The sequence below is a fragment of the Cyclopterus lumpus genome, chromosome 7 (genome assembly GCF_009769545.1).
Source record: "Cyclopterus lumpus isolate fCycLum1 chromosome 7, fCycLum1.pri, whole genome shotgun sequence".
Classification (NCBI taxonomy): domain Eukaryota; kingdom Metazoa; phylum Chordata; class Actinopteri; order Perciformes; family Cyclopteridae; genus Cyclopterus; species Cyclopterus lumpus.
Genome location: NC_046972.1, coordinates 14,258,985 through 14,283,239, shown reverse-complemented (window position 1 = coordinate 14,283,239; position 24,255 = coordinate 14,258,985). Strand labels below are relative to the sequence as shown.

Here is a 24,255-nt window from a genome sequence, read left to right as displayed (position 1 = left end):
AGCTCATCTGTTGGATTCACACACATCAGGCATGTCATTACCAGTTGATTATTATTCTTAATCATTGCAAAAACACTTGATATTACTTTTTTTTAGCTCTGCTGTTCGCTCTGGCCGTAACTGAAATCTCTCAAACTATTGGATTGATTGCCATGAAAAGTTGTACACTCATGACTGAATCCTACTGACTTTGGTGACATTGTGGTTTTTCTACCGCCACAAGCACATGAGAGTTTTCACATATCTTGTGGGATATCTTAACATCCACTGGATGGGTTGGCACAAAACGTAGTACAGACATTCATCCTTCCCAGATAATGAATTCTACCGACTTTGTTGATCTCCTGACTTTTTCTCTAGCGCCACCCACAGGTCAAAATCTTAATTTGTCCCACCTGCAAACTAATGACATAACAAACCCATCAGCCTCAGCTGTGCTTTGTGTTTGGTACCAACATTATATATTACTAAAATTCTAAACTAAAAGGACAAATTAGACTTTATAATAAATCACCTCTGGCCAGATCCTCCTTTAATTGAATCAACATCAATAACCCTCGCACCGCTTTCACTGTATATACTTCATACACACTTATATACATGTATATACTCATTTATATGCATTTTTTTCATATTCTTTATTATTTAATTTTCTTAAATGTAATATGTCCTGCTCTGCTATTGAATGTATTGTATATATCGTGCATGTGTTAATACTTATTATTAATATTTGTATGTTTACTCTGTTTACTCTTGCTATACTGCTACAAACAAATTTCCCCTTGGGGATGAATAAAGTATCTATCTATCTATATATCTATCTATATATCTATCTATCTATGAACATGGTAAACTGTGTACCTTTTGGACAATATATGTCTCACTGTGAAGAAACCCTAAGAGAAACCCTAAGAAACTGAAGAATCATTGGCTCGGCTGGATGTGCAGTAGCATAGCCTAACTAGAAACAAGAAAAACAAATCAGACAAACAACAGGAAAAATAAATCTTCCATTACAGTTGCATAGTGGCAATGGTGTGGTCGGTGGTAATGGAGCAAATGTTAACATTTCCTGTGCCGATGGCCCGTAATCAAATGCTTTTCGAGAGCAACTAATGCAAATCTACCTGTGAGGTCAGAGCTTACAGTAACACCACATAGAAATGCTGATCGACAGACACTAGGTTTGCCAGATACATGATCCCCACCCTTAGTTTTCTCTTAAAGGCATTTTTTCCAGGAACTCTGTGAATGGATTCTTGCAGAAGATCCGAACCAGCCTATTTTCTCAAGTGCAACCAGATGTGCATGACCTCAGCCAGCTGAGCTGTTCTTTCTGCAAAATGACCCACTTCCCCCTCACATGCTCTTTAGGCTGTTTCAATGCCTTATAGCCACATTCCAGTTTGAGGCATTCAAGTCCAATGTGCAAGGTAGCCTAATTTCGTAGGTTATTAAGAGAGTTGGGGTGGTCCTATATTTAACATGGAGAGTCAAAACCACATTAAAAGTGCCTTTGGCTGTCTCTGAGCTCTTTCCCTGTGGACCGGCTGGCCCTTTTAATACAAGACAGCTTCAATGTGGCCTCAATAGGAAAACAGTCTCGTCACCGGGAGAGGGAATCTGTCACTGCAACCTATATGTTATGAATCTAATTTAAATGTTGTCCTCTGTATTTCTTCTATTTAATACAACAATATATTTTTATGACAACCATTGACCTGTGCGTCCAGTACTGGGTTGAACAGGTTCAGGTTCAATGCTTAAAAAAATAATAATAATAATTTGCTGTAAAAGATTTTCAAGTTCAACAGGGATGTTGCTTACAGTGGTAGAAAAAAAATATTTAAATAATTAAATGCAGTACTGCAATGTAAACATACTCAATAATCAAAGCATTCCTGCATTAAACATCTTGTATCATACGTCGAAGTATTTATTATGCAACAGAATGGCCACTGTCAGTTATATTATCACACATTATAATACAGTATTATTATTATTATTATTATTGGTGAATAAACATGGCATTTTACCAACTTTATGCTGTTCTATAGTTCAATTGTAACATTGCGTCAGGTTTTCAAACTAATAATGTGTTTTCTTATATAAATCTTAAAGGGGCCATAATGGTTTCAGGTTTATACAAGAACATGTTTACTATGGTTATGTTAAAAAACATATACAATTTATTTTTCTTAACATACATGTATTCAACCTTTCTGAAAACGTTGTTTTCTGATCTGAAAACTGACAGGGTTTTTCTTATTTCACAGTTTGTAGGTTGGTAGGAACTGTTTAAAGTTTACACTTCAGGGTCAAGACTGGGGTTGGTCATTAAAATAGGGCATGTCTGCCTGAAGGGAATACATGTAAGTAAGTGCAATATACTAGTAAAGCACAGGTTTTTGGGTGTGGGCGTGGCTGCATATGTAAAGTGTGGTGTTGCCACACATTGCCCACGTTGATGGGAAACTTCTCAGATTAGTCCAGTCATTTGATGCTCATTTAATTTAATCTGGAGGAAGCAGATGTTCATGAGCAGCAAACAGTCATCGCTCACAGTCATCCTGATTTCCTCCGATCCTGCCTTTGATATTTGGTATTGGCTGTGCTATTGATGAAGACCTTTCACTGATGAAATCAAACCAGAGCAGCTCTTTATAAAAGTGAGAACCAGCAAAAAAGTCCTCACTTTGGGGAATTGTCCTTAATTTTTTCTAACCTTGTGAAAATGTGTTGGCTTATATTTCAGTATTGAGGAACTCCCTTACCACAAACTGTCCATGCAGGTGAGCGAGTTCACATGAGGTATCATAAAGGAACAATCTACACATGTTCAGCAATTATCAATCCATCCTCGTGGTTCTGATTTTAGGAAAACTGGAACAAAGAGGATGAAATAATAAGATAAGTTTGAACATTTGTGGAAAAAAATGATTCTCATTAGCTGCTTACTGACTATACAATTTGGTTTTAGCTGATTCTGTAACCCAACACCCTGGATGGATTGTGAAGTCCTGATTAAGGACATACAACAAAGGTCCTCAACTGTTAGTTGTCAGAGTCTCGGGCCATAGACCACCCCCAATTAAAACCAAAAGTGGAGCCACTGAAACACTTAGCTTTAGTGAAATAATACTCGGGTAGAAATGGAAATACAAATAAAAACCACAGTTCATTTATTTTGTCTTTAATTAATTCATGAGCACAGCATTTATGATCATCATGATACAGATTGCAGATAGCAGCTAACGGCTATACATACAAGTCTTTTATGACCTCTTGACTTCTCAATCAAGCTATGGTAGTTACTGTAATGCTTTGGCTCCTTCCATTAAGGTTGACGTAATCAATTAAATTGTTTCCACCTGCTGGTGAGAATTTGTGGTCCATGGTAACTTTCACTTTGTTTTCAGCACCTCGGACAGCAACCCCCATGGGCTGGAAGTCCCTGCAACCAAAATACAAATGGCTGCCAACTAAATTGGGCAATTAGAGGAGGTAACTGGAGCAACAACAGGAGACCAAGACATATTTTGTGGTCAGGTTTATAATTGAAACAACCCCAACCTGCTTGTGAAGAATAATCACACTCTTTTTAACATTGCTATAATGACATCATATTTCTTGCTTTTTAATGTATCATAACATTTGGGGATACTTGAAACTTTTATGGCTTGATAGCATGGCATTCAAAACGACGGTTGTAAAGGCTAAAGGGCACAGTGCCTCTGATAATCCGAGACAGTAAAAAAAAAAGGTCAGGTTTCAGGAGAGGCAAGGATTATTATTTATCTCTCCCCCCTCTCTCTCTCCTCCCCTCCCTGTATGATTATATCTGATCACATCTGTCAGGACCAGTGATGCTGAGTACTGTATAGTTTCCCTTAACGTTCATGGTATTAGCCCTTTAAATAGCACTAGTGTGCATGTGCAAAGAGTGTGTGTCCCTTGATGTCATGTTCAATTTGTATTTCTTTAGCTCATATACTTGTTTTTTCAAATGTGTGTATACGACATAGTTGATATTATTTTCCTTTAACAACACATCTTTCTCTTTCTTTGCTCCTTTACCATCACCGCTGCTTGTTTGCTCTTCTTCACTAAAACGTCTGGCACGCCTTAATTATGGGCAACTTCATGTCTCAGATGCATGCCAGTCATTTCAACCTTTTCTTCGTGCGTAATTAATAAACTAACGACGGCAGAGTTAAGTGCACTAGTCAATTTTCAAACGCATTTAATTATACCATCGTACACCCAAATTATTTATTGGATGAAGAAAAGATAAAGTCTAACGTAGGGTTACACGTGATGTGTCTTTTAAGACTGTCCCGGAAAAGAATTAAGGCTCTGATATATTTATGAGTAGGCTATTTGAAAACGCCTTATCTGTGGACAATGACCTTGTTTAAATATGACTGGTGCTTTAGCGCGTGTCTACAAGACGGAGAGAGAAACAGATGGAGGCGGGCACGCCCAAACGATGGGGTTTAATGACGCCGGTCTGTTGCTTCTTGTGTATATTGCTGCGTCCTGTGATTGGAGGAGGACGGGGAAAGGTACCCAGCGCTGGCGCGCCATGGCGTGTGGATGGCCCGTTTATAAACCCAGCTCTTTCCTCGTGGGCGGGAACAGCAACAGTAGAGAGTAAAAGTGAAGCGCAGGGAGAAAGTGAAAGAGACGCTGGAGAAGAAGAGGCTGTGGTGGCGGCTGTGGGTAACCGGGGTTCGCGGAGGGGGCGAGGCGGCCGCCCTGAATGCCTCTTCAACCGCGCATGGACGACCATCTCAGCCTCCTGCAATCACCCCCGCCGAGCGCAACCAAAACCCGGGTCGATAACCTCGTGAACCACGGATACACCGAGACAGAGGCCGACGTGATGACTGTTGTGGCGTGTGACAACATACTAGAGGAGTCGGCGGCTCTCCCGAGCCACCACTCTCTGGACCGATATGAACCGGATCACGAATGCTGTGAGAGGATCGTCATCAACATCTCAGGGTTACGCTTCGAGACGCAACTGAAGACTCTCTCCCAGTTTCCAGAGACTTTGCTGGGGGACCCCAAGAAGAGGATGAGGTACTTTGATCCTCTCAGGAACGAGTACTTTTTCGATCGAAACCGACCCAGCTTCGATGCCATTCTGTATTACTACCAGTCTGGTGGGCGCATCAGAAGACCCGTTAATGTGCCCATTGACATTTTCTCTGAGGAGATCCGCTTCTACGAGTTGGGTGAGGAGGCAATGGAGAAATTCCGGGAGGATGAGGGCTTCATAAAGGAGGAGGAGCGGCCGTTGCCAGAGAATGAATTTCAAAGACAGGTGTGGCTGCTCTTTGAATACCCAGAGAGCTCGGGTCCCGCACGGGGCATAGCGATAGTGTCTGTCCTGGTCATTCTCATCTCCATTGTCATCTTCTGCTTAGAGACATTGCCGGAGTTCAGGGACGATAACAGGGATCCGATAACCATTGCACCTGTGATTAATGGCACACTCTCCTACTTCATCAGCCCTTTCTCTGACCCGTTCTTTGTTGTGGAGACGTTGTGTATCATCTGGTTCTCCTTCGAGCTGCTGGTGCGCTTTTTTGCTTGTCCCAGTAAAGCCACGTTCTCCAAAGACATTATGAACATTATTGACATTGTGGCCATCATTCCGTATTTCATCACTCTGGGCACAGAGCTGGCAGAGAGGCAAGGAAACGGACAGCAGGCCATGTCATTAGCTATTCTGCGCGTAATCAGGCTTGTTCGGGTTTTTCGCATCTTCAAACTCTCGCGTCATTCCAAAGGGCTCCAAATTTTAGGACAGACTCTGAAGGCTAGTATGCGTGAGCTGGGCTTGCTTATCTTCTTCTTGTTCATCGGTGTCATCCTCTTCTCAAGTGCTGTCTACTTTGCTGAGGCAGATGACCCAGATTCGGGTTTCAGCAGCATCCCAGACGCATTCTGGTGGGCTGTTGTCACCATGACCACTGTTGGATATGGGGACATGCACCCCGTGACAATCGGAGGGAAGATTGTGGGTTCTCTTTGCGCCATCGCTGGTGTGCTGACTATTGCCCTGCCTGTACCTGTCATCGTCTCAAATTTCAACTACTTCTACCACAGAGAGACGGAGGGAGAGGAGCAGGCACAGTACCTGCACGTGGGCAGCTGCCAGCCTCTAGCTGACGCGGAGGAGCTGGAGAAGACAATCTCTTCTTCCTCGCTTAGCAAGAGCGAGTATATGGTGATAGAGGAGCACGGTATCAACAGCGCGTTCACGCAGCCGCCCAATTTCCCCACTACCACGCAAAACAACTCGCAGAATTGTGTGAATATAAACAAAAAGATTTTCACCGATGTGTAGCCAAATATAGAGCCATAGCCCTGCACACCAGGAAGGGGTGGTGTGTAAACACAGCTGCTTCTGTCGCTGCGCACCACAGAGTGGAAGCTGCGCTATGAAGAAAGAAAGATGGAGCAATCCCTGTCTCTTCAGAGACGCTGCTTTGTGCTCCATTAAAAATAATCAGGATTTTTCATCTCCTTGATCTGAATTCGTATTTTTTTTAGAGAAAGAGCTCCTTAATTTAAAGTATTAGGCTTATTATTCTCGGAGTTAGGGAATTGACCTCTTGTGCATTGATAGCCAATATTGTATCACAACATAGAAGCTTTATAACTGAACGAATACTCACATTGTATTAACATGCGTTATGAGTCGTGATCCGTCAGTCATATAGCCTGTATAATATAAGAATCATTTGAAAATGTGTGTTTAAACATAATGTATTGTCTGAAAACACAGTTCTTCATATATTATCTCAATTAGACCGTTCTTTGATATGCCTTTATTGTGCGTTAAAGTCCAACTCCAAATGCAACGGGAAATAATCCACTTCAATTCCTTGATATGAAGTGTCCAAGTAAGCTATTCAAAGCGTAAACGGCAGCATATAAACAAAAGAGCACGCCGACTGTCAGTGTCTCATCCTCGGTGCTAGACTCACGTCAGAGCGGAGAAACATACCCTTCTTTCACGCACACGCGATCGAAGATGGAGCTTTCTCTTTTGGATGCCTCAAATATGCAGTCGCCATGACGACGGTGGTTTCCGCAGTAACCCCAGTCACCGTTGCCATGGCTCCCTTGTTTCCACACTAATCTTCCGGGTGGCGTGGAAGCTTATTTGGACATTCTCGTCTAAAGAGCGTGTCCTCGGTCCCTAACAAGGCTGTTCTGTCATCACGTGTTCCCTGCGTAAAATACATGACCAAAACATGCCCAGCGCCGCTATGCACAATCACCAAGCTCACTTGTCCCCCCCCCCCCACAACTCAGAGGTGATACGCTGGGAAAGGGGGAAGGAGAAGCAGCGCTTGAGGAATTATGAATGGACTGGGAGCACGTAGTGTCTTGGCTGTCCTGGAGCACGTAGTCTGGCTGTCCTGGAGCACGTAGTCTGGCTGTCCTGGAGCACGTAGTGTCTGGCTGTCCTGGAGCACGTAGTGTCTGGCTGTCCTGGGTGCACTACTGCGGGCGCTCAGCAGAGGCTGCTGTTCTCCCACTGCTAAAACTGGTAGGTTCTGATCCCTGTCATGCCCCAAGTTAAACGTGTAGGGATAGTTCGAAATAAGTATGAACTACCCCTCTCACCTTTAGCCATGAAACCAGTGTTTGTTTTTTTGTTTTTTTATTGTGTTTTATTTTTTACAATTCAAGCAGGTGAGTTTTATCTTGATAATGGTATCAGATTGAGTTACATCTCACAGGTGCAGGTCAACAACTGCTTACAATTCCTACATTAGTTTTTTACTTAATATAATATAACTGTTTTGGTCTTTAGCTTGTATTATTGCCGACAATATGCAATGCTAAACGACTTGGTCTATTAAATGAAAATGGGCATCAACTGCAGGCCCAGCTTGTGTCAATGATGGCCATCATCTCCTAACAGATCAGAGCTCACCTGCTTTGTGACCTTTGTCTTCCTTTGCTATTGATATCAAAGAGTCTCAGAAGTGAAATAACCATGAGATAACAGGCAGTTGTTGTAGATTGTGGTCCTTTTCAGGGAATTTCCTGTATTTTATTTGCTAAAAGCAAATGATCACTTGCATGCTGATAACAGTTCAACTTTATTGTACATTCAGTGTGTGAATTCGAATTAAGGCCCATTGGAAATTATTTTCTGCAACATTGCCTCTTATTTACTCTTGTCTTTGAAACTGCTCTGCAATGTCTAGATCCACTCACTCTAACTCAAACCGAGATGATGGAGAAACAATTTTAAAAGGTCAGGATTAGAGAATCTGTCAAGCGATGTTCTTAATCTATTTAGTGTGACTCTGTGTGCACTTGAACTTGTGCTCTCGAACACGTGGTTGTGTGTGTGTGTGTGTGTGTGTGTAAGTAAACAAATACTACTGTATGTTTACCTCTCCAGTCATGGTTGAGTCATAATAGGGCAGTCTCATTAGCTGGTTTACCCAAAAGGCAAAGTGGGAGGTCCAGAATGATTGACCTCTTCATTGATTATTCCTTTCCATTTTGACCCCTGATCTTGACTTCATATATTTTCAGTGAAAAACTCCATATTGGTCTTCAGTTTAATTGCCTGCTCATTTCTTAGGTCACATAAAAGCGTCGGCGCGGAGAAACACCGGTCTATTGATTGGTGAGCAAGATACATTATGCAGGAGTCGGGAGCTACTTGTTCAGCATTCAACTGGTCAGTCTGGCAGCTATTCTCATGGGCAGGATGGATTATTAGAGACACACAAAAACACACACAAAGTAGGGTACTTTACCATGCACACTCAACTTTTCTATTTTTACCCTTCCTCTCTCTGCTAATGTGCATCACTGAAGCTTAATCCAGTCTCACATGTGTTTCTGTAACACACTCCAGTTACCTCTCCTAACCTCTGCTCTTCTTTCTTTAAGTTCATTACAGGGTAGACATGTAGTTGTTGCAGTAAATTGCAGTGAGTGAGCAGTTAGGATGCACATCTGGTCACTCAAAAACAGCTGAATGGAAAATATGTGTGACATATGCAAGACACTTAACCCTGCATTGTTCCCTGTAGCTGTGTCTACAGTGTATGAATGTAACATGATTGTAAGTCGCTTTGGATAAAAGCGTCAGCTAAATGACATGTAATGTAATGTCGGGGTGGATAGTTGTAGTACAATGTTGCCCTTCTTGTTACAGGACTTTTGGATAAGAGAGACTCTCTTGTCCAAAGGCCTCTCCCAGCCTCGCCTCGTCTGAACTGACAGTGTTTACAGTTTGTTTGAGTTTTTCATGAGTGGTAATGAGAAAGCAGGGAGAAGAGGACGAGCATTCGGTTGTTAATAAGACCACCGAGCTGTGTGATGGGTCTAGCTATGCTGTGTGCCTCTAACATTTTTTTTCTTTTTCTTTTTCTCCTCCTCGCTCTCAGGTGAAAGTCATTCAATTTCCATTCCATTCCATTCCATTCATTCCGGGGCGACTATGGGTCAGTGGTTAGCATGCCCGTCTTTCAATCAAGGGGTTGGCAGTTCAATCCCCGCCCTAGTCAATGTGTCCTTGAGCAAGACACTTAACCCTGCATTGTAGCTATGTCTGCGGTGTATAATGTAAAGTGTCTTTGAGTATCTTGAAAAGCACTATATAAATTAAATGGATTATTATTATTTGTCTGCATAGACCTCCTGGATACCCCCACGACCCAATTATACTGCCTCACATTTAGGTGAAGACTCCATTTGATGTGACATTGGTGAATTTCAACTGACACTCACTGATAATCACTTTGAAAGAGCTTTATAGATTACCCATTAACCTGCATTGACCCTTTTCTCTTCATAGGGGCACAATGACTGGTCTTCCTGTTGGGCCAGATTGGATACATTTAGGAGCTGGGACAGAACTCAACTGGATCCATTGTTCTTCCCTTACTCTCCGCCTAACTGCTGTCCCCCTGGTTTAAGTGCATACCAGCCCACCCCCAGAAGATCACCACTGAATTCAAAATGCAATCACAACAATGACAAAAAACAGACATATACGTAACATATTTTACATACAGTTTTGTAGATGCAGTTTTCTGACTGCTTTTCTCCTGAAGTTAACACACTGAGTGGTAGCTGTGTTATGGATTCTGACATTTCTACATACTGCTTTCGATATAGAAAATACAGCAATTCTGCAAAGCACATTTAATTCCTGGACTTTACACAGAGATTTACATTCTGTTATTATATTTGTGGGTAATGATATTCATTACAAACAATAATTGACAAACAGCTTTTGCGGCGAGTCAAAAGTGACAACAACTGAGGCCAACCGTGATTGTCTGGTATGAAACTGTGACACAAATGAAAGACTGTTAGCCATATGCCTTTTGTTTACTCCATGTGTTCTGTATTGCTAATATGTAAAAAAACAAAAAAACATACTTATGTGTGTGTGCTAGTTGCAGCTATTCCCATGACCTGCACATGGAGATCATAGAGAGACATGCATTTACTGTACACACACACACACACACACACACACACACACACACACACACACACATCCACGTGCCTGTGAATGGCTCTCTTTTATCCCAGAGTGCACTGGTGTTCTTTTGGGATGTGCAGAGGAGAAGGCTGCATACGCCAGTATTTATTCTGTGTTATATTTGTCTTAAACATGACCCATATAAAGATATTATGAGTTGTACTGTCTTTTCTTTAGAAAAGCTGCAGTCTGTTTTTAATCTATTACTGAGAGAATATCTAGTATCTAATATATTTTACAGTTAAAGAAATGTGATTGTGTGCCTGACATACAATTGTGAAATTATAAATGGTGTAATCATTCAATGTTAATCTAATTTCTCAAGATAATTGGAGCATTAGCGTACATAAATATTCTGTTGACACTGCTGTTGAATTGGCACTGTTTAATAAGTGTTTCCATGCAGAGGCGTACATGAAAGCTCTTTATAGTGAAAAACTGTGTTGGGCTCACAGCCCTCTAGGCGGCTGGTACAAAAAAAAAGACTTGTATAACAGAAGTCTCCCCCCTAATTGTGATGAGCAGACAGAACCAGGGAACCCCTCTGTAACAGGGTGACAGGGCCAATTCTTTATGAGAGTATACTGCATCTATTTGTAAACATCAATGCAATAGACGGATAATATTGAAAAATAAAATACTCCTTTTCTATTTGACAGATTTATTAACTGCAACATCACAAGGGATTTATATTTCACTTGGAAAATAAATGGTGACCCCCCAATTTAAATTATTAACATTATTGCCACACATTAGGCTGCTTGGCTGAACCCTAAAGAAAACTGAACTGTGTATGGGTCCAGTGGAAAACTTCATTTCATCTCTGTGCCGCAGGAGGTAAATATTAACATTCTAACAGACGTTTGCAGCCATCACACTGTCATCCTGTGTATGAGCAAGTATGCTTTATTGCTCCAGTGAGCCCACCAGCTCGCTAATAACTGCCACATCTCGAAGCTTGGAGTACCCAAGCACCTTTCTTTAAAGATATTGTAAATGTGGTAATAGTTGTTGACTGAATACTCCAGAAGACTCACCTTTTAAACTATTTATATCTGGCTCTTTGATGTTTTTTTTTTACTACTAAACATGTTAGTGAAAGATATCTGCCTTTGAGATCACAAAAATACCTATGACGTCATCAAAGCTCACCGCCAGCCCTGGCGCTACACCAGAAAATCTCCATAGCAACAAGGGAGAGTTGTTGAGCAAGTTGAATAGGCTGTATTGAACAGACTCAGCCCTCTTCAGGTGCACTGAAGGTATCAAGCTGTCTGTAATAATAGCATCATTGTTTATGTGCACATGACTTCTGAGGTGTGTGTGTGCGTGCGTGGAAGAGGATGAGGGTATTGCCCAGATAGATTGGCTCTCACCATGCAGGGACTCCATTTGAACAGCAGTCTAAGTGGAGACTCAGTTGTCAACACGAGGATCGTAGAGCTGAATGTCAGCAATAACTTATGATGAAAGGATATTCTAACATCTTTAAAAAGTTGTAATGACTTCAAACCTCCGATAACTGATTTCATGTTGGTTTTAGAGGCACATGGGGCAAAAGAAACAAAGTGTAAACACAACATTGACATATGATCAGGTTTAAGTTGATAAGGTTGTTTATTTACACATCCAGCGAGAAGCAACACTATTATTCATTTGTCGTTGTTTTTGTGTCCACGTGGTAATATTCACTCTCTTGGCTCTGTTTTTGGTCTCTACCAACTGCTTAGGGAAATGGCTGTCTCTTTAGCTGCTAAATGTTCCGCTTTGTTCTCCAGCTGTTTGCTGGTTTTGTATATTTGCCGTTGGTGATGAGCCGAGCCAAACAACACTGATAGAGTGAATACTCTCCCTCCCTTTTGAAATAAATACAATAATGATTACAAATTCCCTAACATACAAAACATGATAAAAGAAAAGATACAACTTTTATTTTCCCTCACAATGCATTTTTCCATGTGACTTTCAGTGATGTGTTATTTCCATGTTCAGTAGCGGAGCCATACCATTGGTAGCTGGGAGGGATGGTTGCTAAGGGTGATGATGCTGTTGCTAGTGCTTCTGATTCACTCTGGATGCTGATTGGCTGATCAGTTACATACAGTTCCCAGCCACAAGCAGAGTAGACAAGGTGGGACTGCCCATTCATGACATATGTATTATATGTAAACACACTAAAACACATGCCGGCGCACAAATAAAAAACATTTGAATCAATATCTGCAGCACCTTCAGACCCAGATGATGATTTTTTTCTTGCTGTTGGAGGGGTGATCTGCTGCCAGTTATCTCAGTTTTTGCTGTCAAAACAAACAGATGGTGCAGAGGGTGATAGTGTGAAACAGAGAGATGCTGCTGTGCTCTACTGGATGACTCATCACTCTGTCACTGTGACCTTTATCTGCTACCCTCTCCACCTCTATTGTCCCGTCACCTCCATTCATTTTAATTTTCTGCACACTTTTAAATCAATTTCCTGCTGACTCTGTCCGTCTCCTTACTTTCTCCTCCACGCCATTAGAGTCAGTCATATGTCATTCAAACCTTTTCCTCCCTTTTCCGTCCCTTGGTCCTGTTGCCATCATTACTGTGGGCTCAGGTGTTGCCGTCCTCAAGGAGGCTCTGGTAGGCTGGCTCCGACAAGGTGTTGCCACAAGTCGCTGTCAAGTAAGACACACACACCACCGACAGAATGGCAGCAGCCTTTGGCCCATATACATTAGCTGTTGATTTGATTGAACTGACTAGACAGGCAGCACTTAGCTGCTGCTTCCAGTGTGGGAAGAAAACACTTTCGTACTGCCACTGCACATCATTCAATGAATGTTTCAAAGCATGCTAAGCCTCAGTGTAAAGTAGATCTCTGCATATGGCAAACATATTCAGCTGTGCATGCAGTATATATATATATATATTTAATATACTCCCAAGTTTTCTCTCTAAGCTAAGCAACATCTCCAGAGCATTTGGGTCATTGATTTTTCTTCTTCTTGTTTTCGAAGGCTGTAAGAACAACAGCAAGTGAAACCACATCCTGAATCAATAATAGAGTACTCTACTCCAAAGGTGAGGATATATCTCATCATGAAAGCAGTGATCCCCATCAGCCCGGCTGCTCTCAACAGGCAGGTAGACAACTTCCAAGGTCAATCTCTAAATATAGAGGGACCCCAGAGGGAGACATGCAGGGAGAGAGATGGGTGAGGGGAGAAAATGAAGAAGGATGAAGGGACAAAAAAAATTTATCTGATGTGGTAATTAAGTTTCTTGGCCTATTGTCATAGAAAAGAATGCCTGTTGCGGAGTGCTATTCAGATGCCTACACACACAAAATATATAGAAATAGAATCAGGATGTCCTTGTGTTCACAGTGAAATTACAGTTTCTTGTCTCGGAGCTATAAAGAAACATGGAGTCAGTACGACTGTGTCTAAATGTGCGTGTCAGTGTGTGCACATGTTTTATAATAGTGACTGCATGCACATGCCAATACAGTAGGCTAATACATCTGTGAGTGTGTTGTGAGTGAGTGATCACCTGCTGCACCACCAGTAGAGGTCATCCAGGACAGAGCCCCTCCCCTGCAGTCTGCTGACATAAGTTGGATCAGCGCCCTCCTCTCTCCTTCACTCTGTCTGTTGCTCACGCTCATCATGCCTCTCCCACTTCCACATATTCTCCTTCATAGAAAAGGATGGAGATGTTGGTGTGCAGGTGTGTTGACTCACACACTGACACACAAATATGCTGATCATCTCACAACATCTCAACTGAGCTATTTGTGTGGGATTGCAATGAAACTGCTCGCTGTAACGAATCCAAAACGAATATATTTTTATCGAAAATAGATTTATTGAATGTGCTTATATCGTGGTGACAATAGGTTTGATGCACATTGTGGAGATCTGGGAACTCCCTGCACTTTCCTGTTGTCATAACGATCATTATTTCATCCACATTTATGTCTAGACATTTTGGGGCGCCCTGTTAGGACCCCTGCCCAGCCACAGCAATGCACCAGCTGGCACAAGAGAACACGGTCACGCATTGTAAATGAAAGGAAAAATATGTTTTATACAATGAAAACGTGCTCAGACGTGATTACAGGCAGTCATGTGGGGTTGTTAGTTGGAAAGCATTCTTAAGTTACTTCATGAGGTTCCATCTGGTCTGCTCGGCTGAATACAAAACAGAATCAATGTCCCACTTGGCACAATCTAAAGGTGAGAGGGTACTGGAAACAGACTTGAGGATCTAAATTGGTTGGAGAATTACTGACCCTCAAAACTCTAGATCAACTATGTGCAAGAAATATGAAACTATCACCTTTATTCTATAGGTCAGGGGTTTTTTTAAGCACAAAGAGGCCCCCTCAGACAAAATCAAGACAGCTGTTCCCAAACACCCACATTTATATTTAAAAATATATATTCATGGAATCTGTCGCTCCCACTTTTTTCTTGTCTTAGACATTTTTCTTTTATCAGTGGTTTTATCAGCAGGTTTTATTATCAGGATTGACATAAGTGCAGTAGCTGTCATGTACACAATGAACAGCACATTCAATGCATATGACATACATTATTTATATAATGAAAGTAGGAGGCATGATGAAAAAGTCACAGCTACCAATAATAACAGCATTAGTGGATGTGGGACTAATAATGTTGATAAAATCAGTAATGGCATTGGCAATACTGATAGAAATGCAACTAATAATAATAATAATAATAATAATAATAATAATAATAATAATAATAGATGTCAGGCAGGACCATGGTCCAGATAAACCATGATCCATGTAAACCTGTGAGGCGAGAAAGCACAAAGACGTCAGGTAAGAAGCAAAGTTAGTAATGTGCATTAATGGGACATGGATTCCTACAGAAGGAGATAGAGAAGCCCTAAGGAAAGTCTACTCTTAAATGAGGTGACCGTCTGCCTCCCGGACTGAAAGTGGAAGCTGGTTCCATAAAAGAGGAGCTTGATAACTGAAGGCTCTTGCTCCCATCCTACTTTTTAGGACTCTAGGAACCATGAGTAGCCCCGCTTTTAGTGAGCGCAGCTCTCTAGTGGGGCAATATGGTACTACAAGCTCCTTAAGATATGATGGTGCATCACCAATCAAGGCTTTGTAGGTGAGAAGAAGAATTTTAAATGTGATTCTTGATTTTACAGGGAGCCAGTGCAGAGCAGCTAATACAGGAGTAATGTGATCTCTTTTCTTAGTTTTTGTGAGTACACGAGCTGCAGCATTCTGGATCAACTGGTGGGACTTAAGATACTTATTAGAACAGCCTGATAATAAGGAGTTGCAGTAATCTCGTCTAGAAGTAACAAATGTGTGGACACATTTTTCTGCATAGCTTTGAGACAGGTAGGTGAAAAAAGGCAGTCCTTGAGATCTGTTTTACAGGACTTAAACCGACTGAGTGTGGTTCATTTAGTGCCAATCCAATGTTCTAGTCTCTGCAATAGGATGTGATGATCAGTGGTGTTGAATGCAGCACTAAGGTCAACAAGACAAGTACAGAGAAAAGTCCTTTATCTGATGCAATTAGAGGGTCATTAGTCATTTTCACCAGTGCTGTCTCTGTATTATGATGTTTTTAAATCCTGACTGAGAATCCTCAAATAAACTATTGTTATGCAGAAAGTTACACGTCTGATTTGTGACTGCTTTCTCAAGGATCTTAGAGATGAAGTGAAGGATAGCGATTGATCTATAGTTAGCCAACATCTCAAGATTGGGCTTCTTAAGAAGAGGTCTAATTTGAAGGACTGTGGTACAAGGCCTGTTAGTAAAGACATATTGATAATATCTAGTAATATCAGACATATTGTCATATATTGTAAAACATTCAATGCCAATGTTATTCTATTGTTTTCTTGTCTGTTTTCCCTTGAATAAAGATATGGTTTGGGGATGATCAAGTTAAGTTGTGGCTCAGATATAATATGGTTAAGGGATCATTAATGTATGGTAGGGTATGGCTAGTCAAACAAGTTGGTTGAGGTTAAAGAAAGGAGTGTGGTCCAGATCATGAACACTGAATTCTAACTTGAAATGCGATGTGAACTTTTTTCAAGGTAGTTACAGGAATGAAACGAAACATAAATCATTAGAGAATGACTCGCCTTTCCCCTGAACCCCAACTAACTCATTCCCATATCCCATACTCTATGTGCCCTCTTCTCCTGCAAGTATATCGGTATTCTAAATATTTACTCAATTATTATAAGTGAATGTTCTGGCAAATTAAGAATAATTACACTTCTGACACCCAGCATTGGATATCGCTGGCTGAGCTCTTAGCCGCCCTCCATTTAGAATTGTTCCTTCTTCATTTACTTTCACGGACAATGAGGATTTAACAGTTCCCTGCCATCAATCAATGTGCTGATGTAGAAGTGTCAATAGCTCATTGAGACCTTCCGCCATCAGCTCTGTGTAGAGTGGGCTACTAATGCAGTCCCTCTGGGGTTGGGTCATGATCTTAATCAGCATTGTGACACTTTCATTGGAGAATGATTGCGTAACATGTTCAACCTGTCCTTGGACAATATAAATGGCAGAGCAAGGAGAACACGTGGGGGAGGACATGTAGAATTCCTCCTGTATTCTTCAGGATGTTGCATCCCTGCTCTCTGCCTGAAGACATATCACCTGGCCCACTTTCAAGCAGTGAAGGAAAACAGCCAGGGAAGTCTTTCTGCAGGAAAACGTGACTGTGTAATTGGTGTACTTGACATTCATGTTGTCTATTGTCATGATTGCATTAATAGATGTTAGCATCAGGCCTCTGTATGTGCTTAACAGGTGACAATCTACTGGAGCCAACCTTTGCATTCCTTTATTATGTATTAAGGTCCTCACATGGGACAAACACCCGTAGAGTTCAACTTGTGGGTTCTACCATCATGAGCTCATACTGTCCTGTAATATTCTTCACACTTAAGTAACAAAGTACACAGAAAAAGATGCACACAAATAGATTATCCTCAAAAAGACACAGAGGCACTTCCAGCAGCCATTCAGACCGGTGCACCCAGTCAAGTGCTCAAACCATGAGAAATAGAAACATAATGATAAAATGACTCAATTGGGTCAGTAGCTCAAGCAGGAACGTTGGTGTTCTGCTCAAACAGGACATGTACAAGTGCTGTAGCTGCTGGCTCATTATCTCTCATTCCCTCAATGCATTGCTCTCATTTCAGTTCAGAGGAAGATTTGAGATTAGATCTATATTTCAGTCCTTAAAGAAAACATTATGCAGTTTGTATTCTTTTTATATACATTTTTCTTTCTGTCTTTGGGCTATAGACCAAATGTGCTGTGTGGACATGCTTGTTTGAAACCCGTTACCACCCTGCGGTGGACGATGCTTCCCCTTTAATGTGGAGCAGAGAGGACAACAGTGTCGGGGAGTGGGGAGCGCCAAGCGATGGGGCGAGGCGCGCAAGAAGATCTTTGTATGCGCTGCGATGCCCTGGCGCAGCCCACGCATCTCAACTATGGTGAATTATGGTGAAATATGAGAGACAAGGGAAGAGGCGGCAACTCAAAACCAGTCGGTCGTGATGAGGTGACACATCCGCCGAACAGATTAGACAAATAACGGAAGGAGGACAGCTATGAAGGAATGGACCCACGAACCCAAGGCACCTTTTAAGAGGAGACAGACTGGATAAAAACACATGCGTCTGCTCACCAAGAGAACCAAGGTGAATTGCTGCATGCCGATTTATGAATGTATGCTGTAGTCCGACAGATAACGCTATGCTGCTTTGTTTAGTGCATGAGTCTATTGTGGCTGTCCATGATCTGCAAATGGCTTGAGCATGTCTAGCACCTGCACTCCAAACTAACTCACTCGCGCTAATATTTGAATCCCAGTTAATATTTGAATCCCAGTGCATGAACCTGGCTGCATTGTTTTTAATTTAGGTGAAAAGGGGTGAAAATAGGTTTTTGAACCGATACAAAACGCCCTCAAAAGACTGTTTTTTTCCCCTTGGAATGGGTAGCCACATTTAGCCTCCATTTGTTACTAATGTGCATCATTGGTGTATTCATATGGATAATTCCCATCAGAAAAAAAGAGGGTGTAGTTTACGTGAAAATAAGTTTAAATAATCAACATGTCAACGAGCTAAACACAGAGATGGAAAAACATTCAGGAGGATTACGGACCTGTTTGGAGATCAAACAGGTGATTTCGCTTTAGACGAGATCTGCCGGGGGTTCCACCGAGTAGAAATACTCACAGCAACGCCTCCCGCAACCTCCCTTCCCCAACACATCTCTGCAGAGACACCACAGGATTATCCTTGTTGTTGCGGGCGGCAGCGTATCGTTCTGAAGAAGGGGCGTCATATTTTGCTGATGCCAAACATTTTTACATTTGCTCACTTTATTCCCACCAACACACAAATCACCCCCCCCACCAGCTTCAACCTGTAGGCTGAGCTGCATCACAACATGTATCTGCTGGTCACTAAGGCGATGGAGGTAACACCTGCATCCTCACGCCTTAATTGTCCCATCTCCCTCTCCCGAGCCGGCAGAGAGGAGTTGCTTTGACCGCGGGGGGCTGACTTTTGACCGAACACTTCTGCTAGATTACCACCGGAGGACACATATTACAAGCGTCAGTGCTTTAAAAAAAAAAAAATCAGATAGCTTTGCTTTAACTACGAAATCACACGTGTTGTATCTTTAAAGTAAAATAGTGTGGCCTTAAATAGGTCCAGTCTCTAAAACTATGCATCATCATACATGATGCTTTTGTGCAGTGGCCTATGCAATTTGAATGTTATTGTCAACAAAGAGCACTGCTGTAATACAGTAGGCTTCAATATAATACTGAGAATTTGATAATTGATTTGATGAAGTTTTTCCCGGCTTTGGAAGGGAATGTTACTCTCGTACAAACAGAGGAAATTCATCTCAGAGATTGTATGGAGCACTCAGCATGTAATCAGATTTGTTGGTTGTAACTGCACCGTGTGAGAGCTGATACAGTATTACTGGATGGCATATTGATCCTGCAGTGTTCTCATATGAGAGAAAACTCATAACCTAATACTTATAGACACTATAGAGCCAATGAGCTCTGTGCTCAAGAAGCACTGCACCCCCCTCACATCTCCTGCTTGTTATTTCCAACTGCCCTTCTCACGGTGGTTATCACAATAATATTGATCTTTTGTCTTTTTTGTAGCTCTTTGCAGGCAGATCATCCTGTACCTGAACCCACAAGCGTGTGGTGCCTTTATCTCCTCAGGGCCCAACGTGGCCCCACCCTGTCTGAAATCTGCAGGTCCCATCTTCCTCCAGCATGACGGTTGCTACCAGCGACCCTGCGGACGAGGCCGCAGCACATCCGGGTCAGCCTCACGACCTGTATGACCTAGAGCTGGATCACGAATGCTGCGAGAGGGTCGTCATCAACATCTCAGGCTTGCGCTTTGAGACACAACTCAAAACCCTCTCCCAGTTTCCCGAGACGCTGCTCGGGGATCCCAAGAAAAGGATGAGGTATTTTGATCATCTCCGGAATGAGTACTTTTTCGATCGTAATCGACCGAGTTTTGATGCCATTCTGTATTATTACCAATCAGGAGGGAGGCTGCGTCGGCCAGTTAACGTGACCCTGGACATTTTTTCTGAGGAGATCCGGTTTTATGAATTGGGCGAGGAAGCTATGGAAATCTTCAGGGAGGATGAAGGTTTCATAAAGGAAGAGGAGCGGCCTCTGCCAGAGAATGAGTTCCAGAGACAAGTGTGGCTGCTGTTTGAGTATCCAGAGAGCTCAGGTCCTGCACGCATCATCGCCATCATCTCTGTCATGGTGATTCTTATCTCTATTGTCAGCTTCTGCCTGGAGACATTGCCAGTTTTTCGAAATGATGAGGAGGAGATGTACAATTATCCATTCCAGTCTATGTCCAACGCCACCTTTACCTACGACAGCACAGCTTATTTTAGAGACCCTTTCTTCATCGTGGAGACCCTCTGTATTATTTGGTTCTCTTTTGAGTTCCTCGTTAGGTTCTTTGCCTGTCCCAGTAAAGCTGGATTTTTTGGCAACATCATGAACATCATTGATATTGTGGCAATCATCCCCTACTTTATCACCCTGGGTACAGAGCTAGCAGAAAGGCCAGAGGACGGCCAGGCAGGCCAGCAGGCTATGTCTTTGGCTATTCTCCGTGTCATTCGTCTAGTCAGGGTGTTTCGTATCTTTAAACTCTCCCGCCACTCCAAGGGGCTCCAGATCTTGGGCCAGACTCTGAAGGCCAGTATGCGCGAGCTAGGCCTCCTCATCTTCTTCCTCTTCATCGGCGTGATCCTTTTCTCCAGTGCTGTCTACTTTGCGGAAGCAGACGAGCCAGATTCCCAGTTCAGCAGCATCCCTGAGGCCTTTTGGTGGGCAGTGGTTTCCATGACCACAGTGGGCTATGGCGACATGGTCCCAACAACCATTGGAGGAAAGATTGTAGGGTCTCTCTGCGCAATTGCCGGTGTGCTAACTATTGCCCTGCCTGTACCTGTCATAGTGTCAAACTTCAACTACTTCTACCACAGAGAGACGGAGGGCGAGGAACAGGCACAGTATCTGAGCCCAAGTGTGCCTAAGGCCAGCTCAGCTGACGATCTGAAGAAGAGTGGTCGTAGCGGCAGTGGGTCCACTCTTAGTAAATCTGACTATGTGGAGATCCAGGAGGCTGTGAACCACAGCACTGAGGACTTCAGACCAGAGGGCGCAAAAACAGGAAACTGTACACTGGCCAACACTAACTTTGTAAACATCACTAAGATGCGTACAGATGTATAATATGAGCTACTGTACGGTTAACTTCAGCTCAGGTCAGCAAGGGTAGGATGATGGTGTGACTCCATGTATTGAAAAACTTATGGCGCCCAGTATTGGAGTCCAGAGCAGATGAGTGGGTTTAACTTAGAGAAAAGGTCAGTGAAGAGGACCTCTTGTTGTCTCACATCCTGTGGACCTATCAGCGCATATCATAGAGTTGCCACCCGTCTTATTTAGGACATTGTCAGTGTCTGCATGGAGTTAGTCTTACCTATGTGACAATAGTCACCCTGCTCGCAACAGTAGCCAAATAGTAGCCTAAGCAGTAATAACCAATATTAAAAGTGTAAAGGGACCACTAGTTTCTACCTTCTTGCTCAAACTGCCGTTGGGAGAAGCTGCGCGATAACAACAATTTAGATCGGTGTGACATTTAGTTTTAAATGTAACCTAACTTATTTACTTGTGATTAAAAGCAAGCCATATTATCAGCATTTGTGAGCAACTTTAATCTGCCACTCTAACTGCCAAGATCCAGACTCAAAGAAAAACAAAGTCTCCAAGATCACAGCTCTCCTGTCAGGGGAAAACTGAAATGCGCAATAAGAGCGAGAGAGACCAAACCTAATATGCTTTTGGACCAAATGGTCCTTTGTTGCTTTCTCTGTTTGAGAAAAAAAGCCTGAGTGCACTAGCATTCATCTCCTGGCCCTCTCTAGATATTGTCCAGTACACGCTAGTGGTTTCTGTAGACCAACAGATAGATGATGTTCTGTGCTGTATTACCGGACCACAATAGCACACCTTTTTCCTGCCATTTTTCTTCAATGAAGCTCAAGTGGATTTACAGTAAGAACACTATCGCCAAGACTTTGCCTTTTTTTCCAGCCAATGCAGACTAGCAGGTGGACAAAAGAATTGTCTCAGTAAACAGAATGAATGTTTATTTATTGATGTGTATTCATTTGCTGTATGTTTTTTTTAGTAATATGATGAATGTGCGCTTCTCATCTACATTCTTCTTTGGTTAAGATACGTGATGTAGAATGATAGTGATTGTTTTCTCGGTGGCATTCTGAGTGAGTGCCTATTTCTCAATTTCCTTAACTTTACCTTCAAGTGTCTCTTTGGTCCACTGTAACAGATGTACAGTGAGACGTGGTCAGTTTAACACCACTGCCCAGCATACATGTTGCTGTTCTTGACTTCATAGCATTCCATGTTCATAGAAATAGATCAAATGAGATTAAGGAGCTAACTATGATTCATTTCAACCCATTTCAAGGTTTATGGCAGGAAAGTTAACTAGTTGTATATACAGTGAAAGGCTTTTATGGTACTGTATTAATTCTAAAAGTTTTAAATGTTTTTTAAGGGCCCACAACCAAAGACAGAGCACAGTGACAACTAAAATGAATCTATGACACCTTCAAGGTAATCTTTTGTCATACCACCAATGCAAGCTGTGTGTTACTCAAATTGTCACCCAGGGATCAATAAAGCATTCTGATTGCTGGATAAGTGGCAAGAAGCAATGGTAGCTTTTGAGTCAACTGTTAGCTTGCTTGTGATATCCTGAAGCTCATTATCAATAAGAGCAGAATAACTCTTACCTAATTAAACTGACAAATCCACTCAACCTGACCATCCTAAACAATTGGTCAAAATTAGTGAACTTTGCCCGCCTTAGGAACAAGTTAAAAATATTGATCGCTCAATTATTAGATCAAAGAAAAAAAAACTTTGTTCTCAGTATTTGTTTTTCTTTGTGATACTCATGCAGTTTAAACAATCATTCCATTGGCACATTTTGCCCACATAATGCAGGACTGAGGCTATGTGTCCTTCATCAGCTTTTTATCAAACAGCTACTCTGCCATTGTAGTGCTGCATGTCCCTTGACCTATTCATTTTAGCATGAATTAGTATGAATCATATTTAAAAAGCAAATTGGCATCAATATATTACTATATCTCTACTGCGGCTATGTGCAAAACCTGTATGCTCTAGAAGTATATGTCATGCTTTGCATAAGCAATCTTCTTGCTACTGTTATCCGAAATATTGTTGAGTCCCAATCCATGTGAATTATTTACAGAGAGAGAGTTGCGTGTCTACGGGAAGTCTTAACTGTCGTAAATGTATGGAGAAAGTAAAAACAGGTCCAACATGAGAGAAACAGGGGAGGGTTGAGAGGATATGAGAGTCCAAATCCACGCTCCAGAATGTCTTTCGCTCAACATTTGATGAACATTTCAGAGGTTAAGTAATCCTAACTTAAGCTTTAATGTCTTTATAGTCAGTTGCAGTCACAACCCATTAACTGTGTCTTATAGTGAAAGCACAACAACAGCTACTACCGTAACTGATGGCAGCCCAGTGGATGCACATATTCTTCAGGGCAGACCTTTCGCACAGCCAAGTGCATCATAATGTTCCAAGAGACTGTCTGAGTGCGCTTATCTCTGATATATAGGCCCATCACGCTCAGTGTGCAGTCTATAAGTGACAGGAAATAAAAGAGATCGTGAGGAATAGAGAGCTTTTAGACTCAGACTTTAGCAGTCATCTGAAACATCGGTCTTCTTGACTTCAGATCTGGTGCTCTGTATACTCTACTCCATCCTAGCACACTGTTTACAGCCTGTGTATATCTTCAACACATGCATATAGTACATTAAACAAAGACAACTGCAAGGAATGTCCTGCCACACTCGCTAGAGATGAGATCTATGAACATGTGTTGACTTGTGAGAAAAGCTGCAGTATCAGCCAAGTACTGGGGATTGCAGGAAAGAGGAAAGGTTGGGAAGGGAAAAATAATAATGAAAGTATGATAAACACTGCCCACACCCTCTTTTGCTGTTTGATCTGATGTGTACTTGTATTCTT

General features: G+C 42.0%; 2 protein-coding genes across 2 annotated transcripts; both read left to right on the top strand.

The window, feature by feature from the left end:
• The first annotated feature begins 4,762 nt into the window (after positions 1-4,762).
• Positions 4,763-6,358, top strand: LOC117733439 (potassium voltage-gated channel subfamily A member 3). Its single transcript, XM_034537086.1, has one exon. The coding sequence runs from the start codon at positions 4,763-4,765 to the stop codon at positions 6,356-6,358; it is 1,596 nt and encodes a 531-aa protein (XP_034392977.1).
• A 13,526-nt stretch (positions 6,359-19,884) lies between these two features.
• kcna2b (potassium voltage-gated channel, shaker-related subfamily, member 2b) lies at positions 19,885-21,384 on the top strand. Its single transcript, XM_034537090.1, has one exon. The coding sequence runs from the start codon at positions 19,885-19,887 to the stop codon at positions 21,382-21,384; it is 1,500 nt and encodes a 499-aa protein (XP_034392981.1).
• Positions 21,385-24,255: the final 2,871 nt, after the last annotated feature.

Excerpts from the sequence above, each read along its gene's own strand:
- kcna2b (XM_034537090.1), top strand. The coding sequence starts at position 19,885 with ATGACGGTTGCTACCAGCGACCCTGCGGACGAGGCCGCAGCACATCCG.
- LOC117733439 (XM_034537086.1), top strand. The coding sequence starts at position 4,763 with ATGCCTCTTCAACCGCGCATGGACGACCATCTCAGCCTCCTGCAATCA.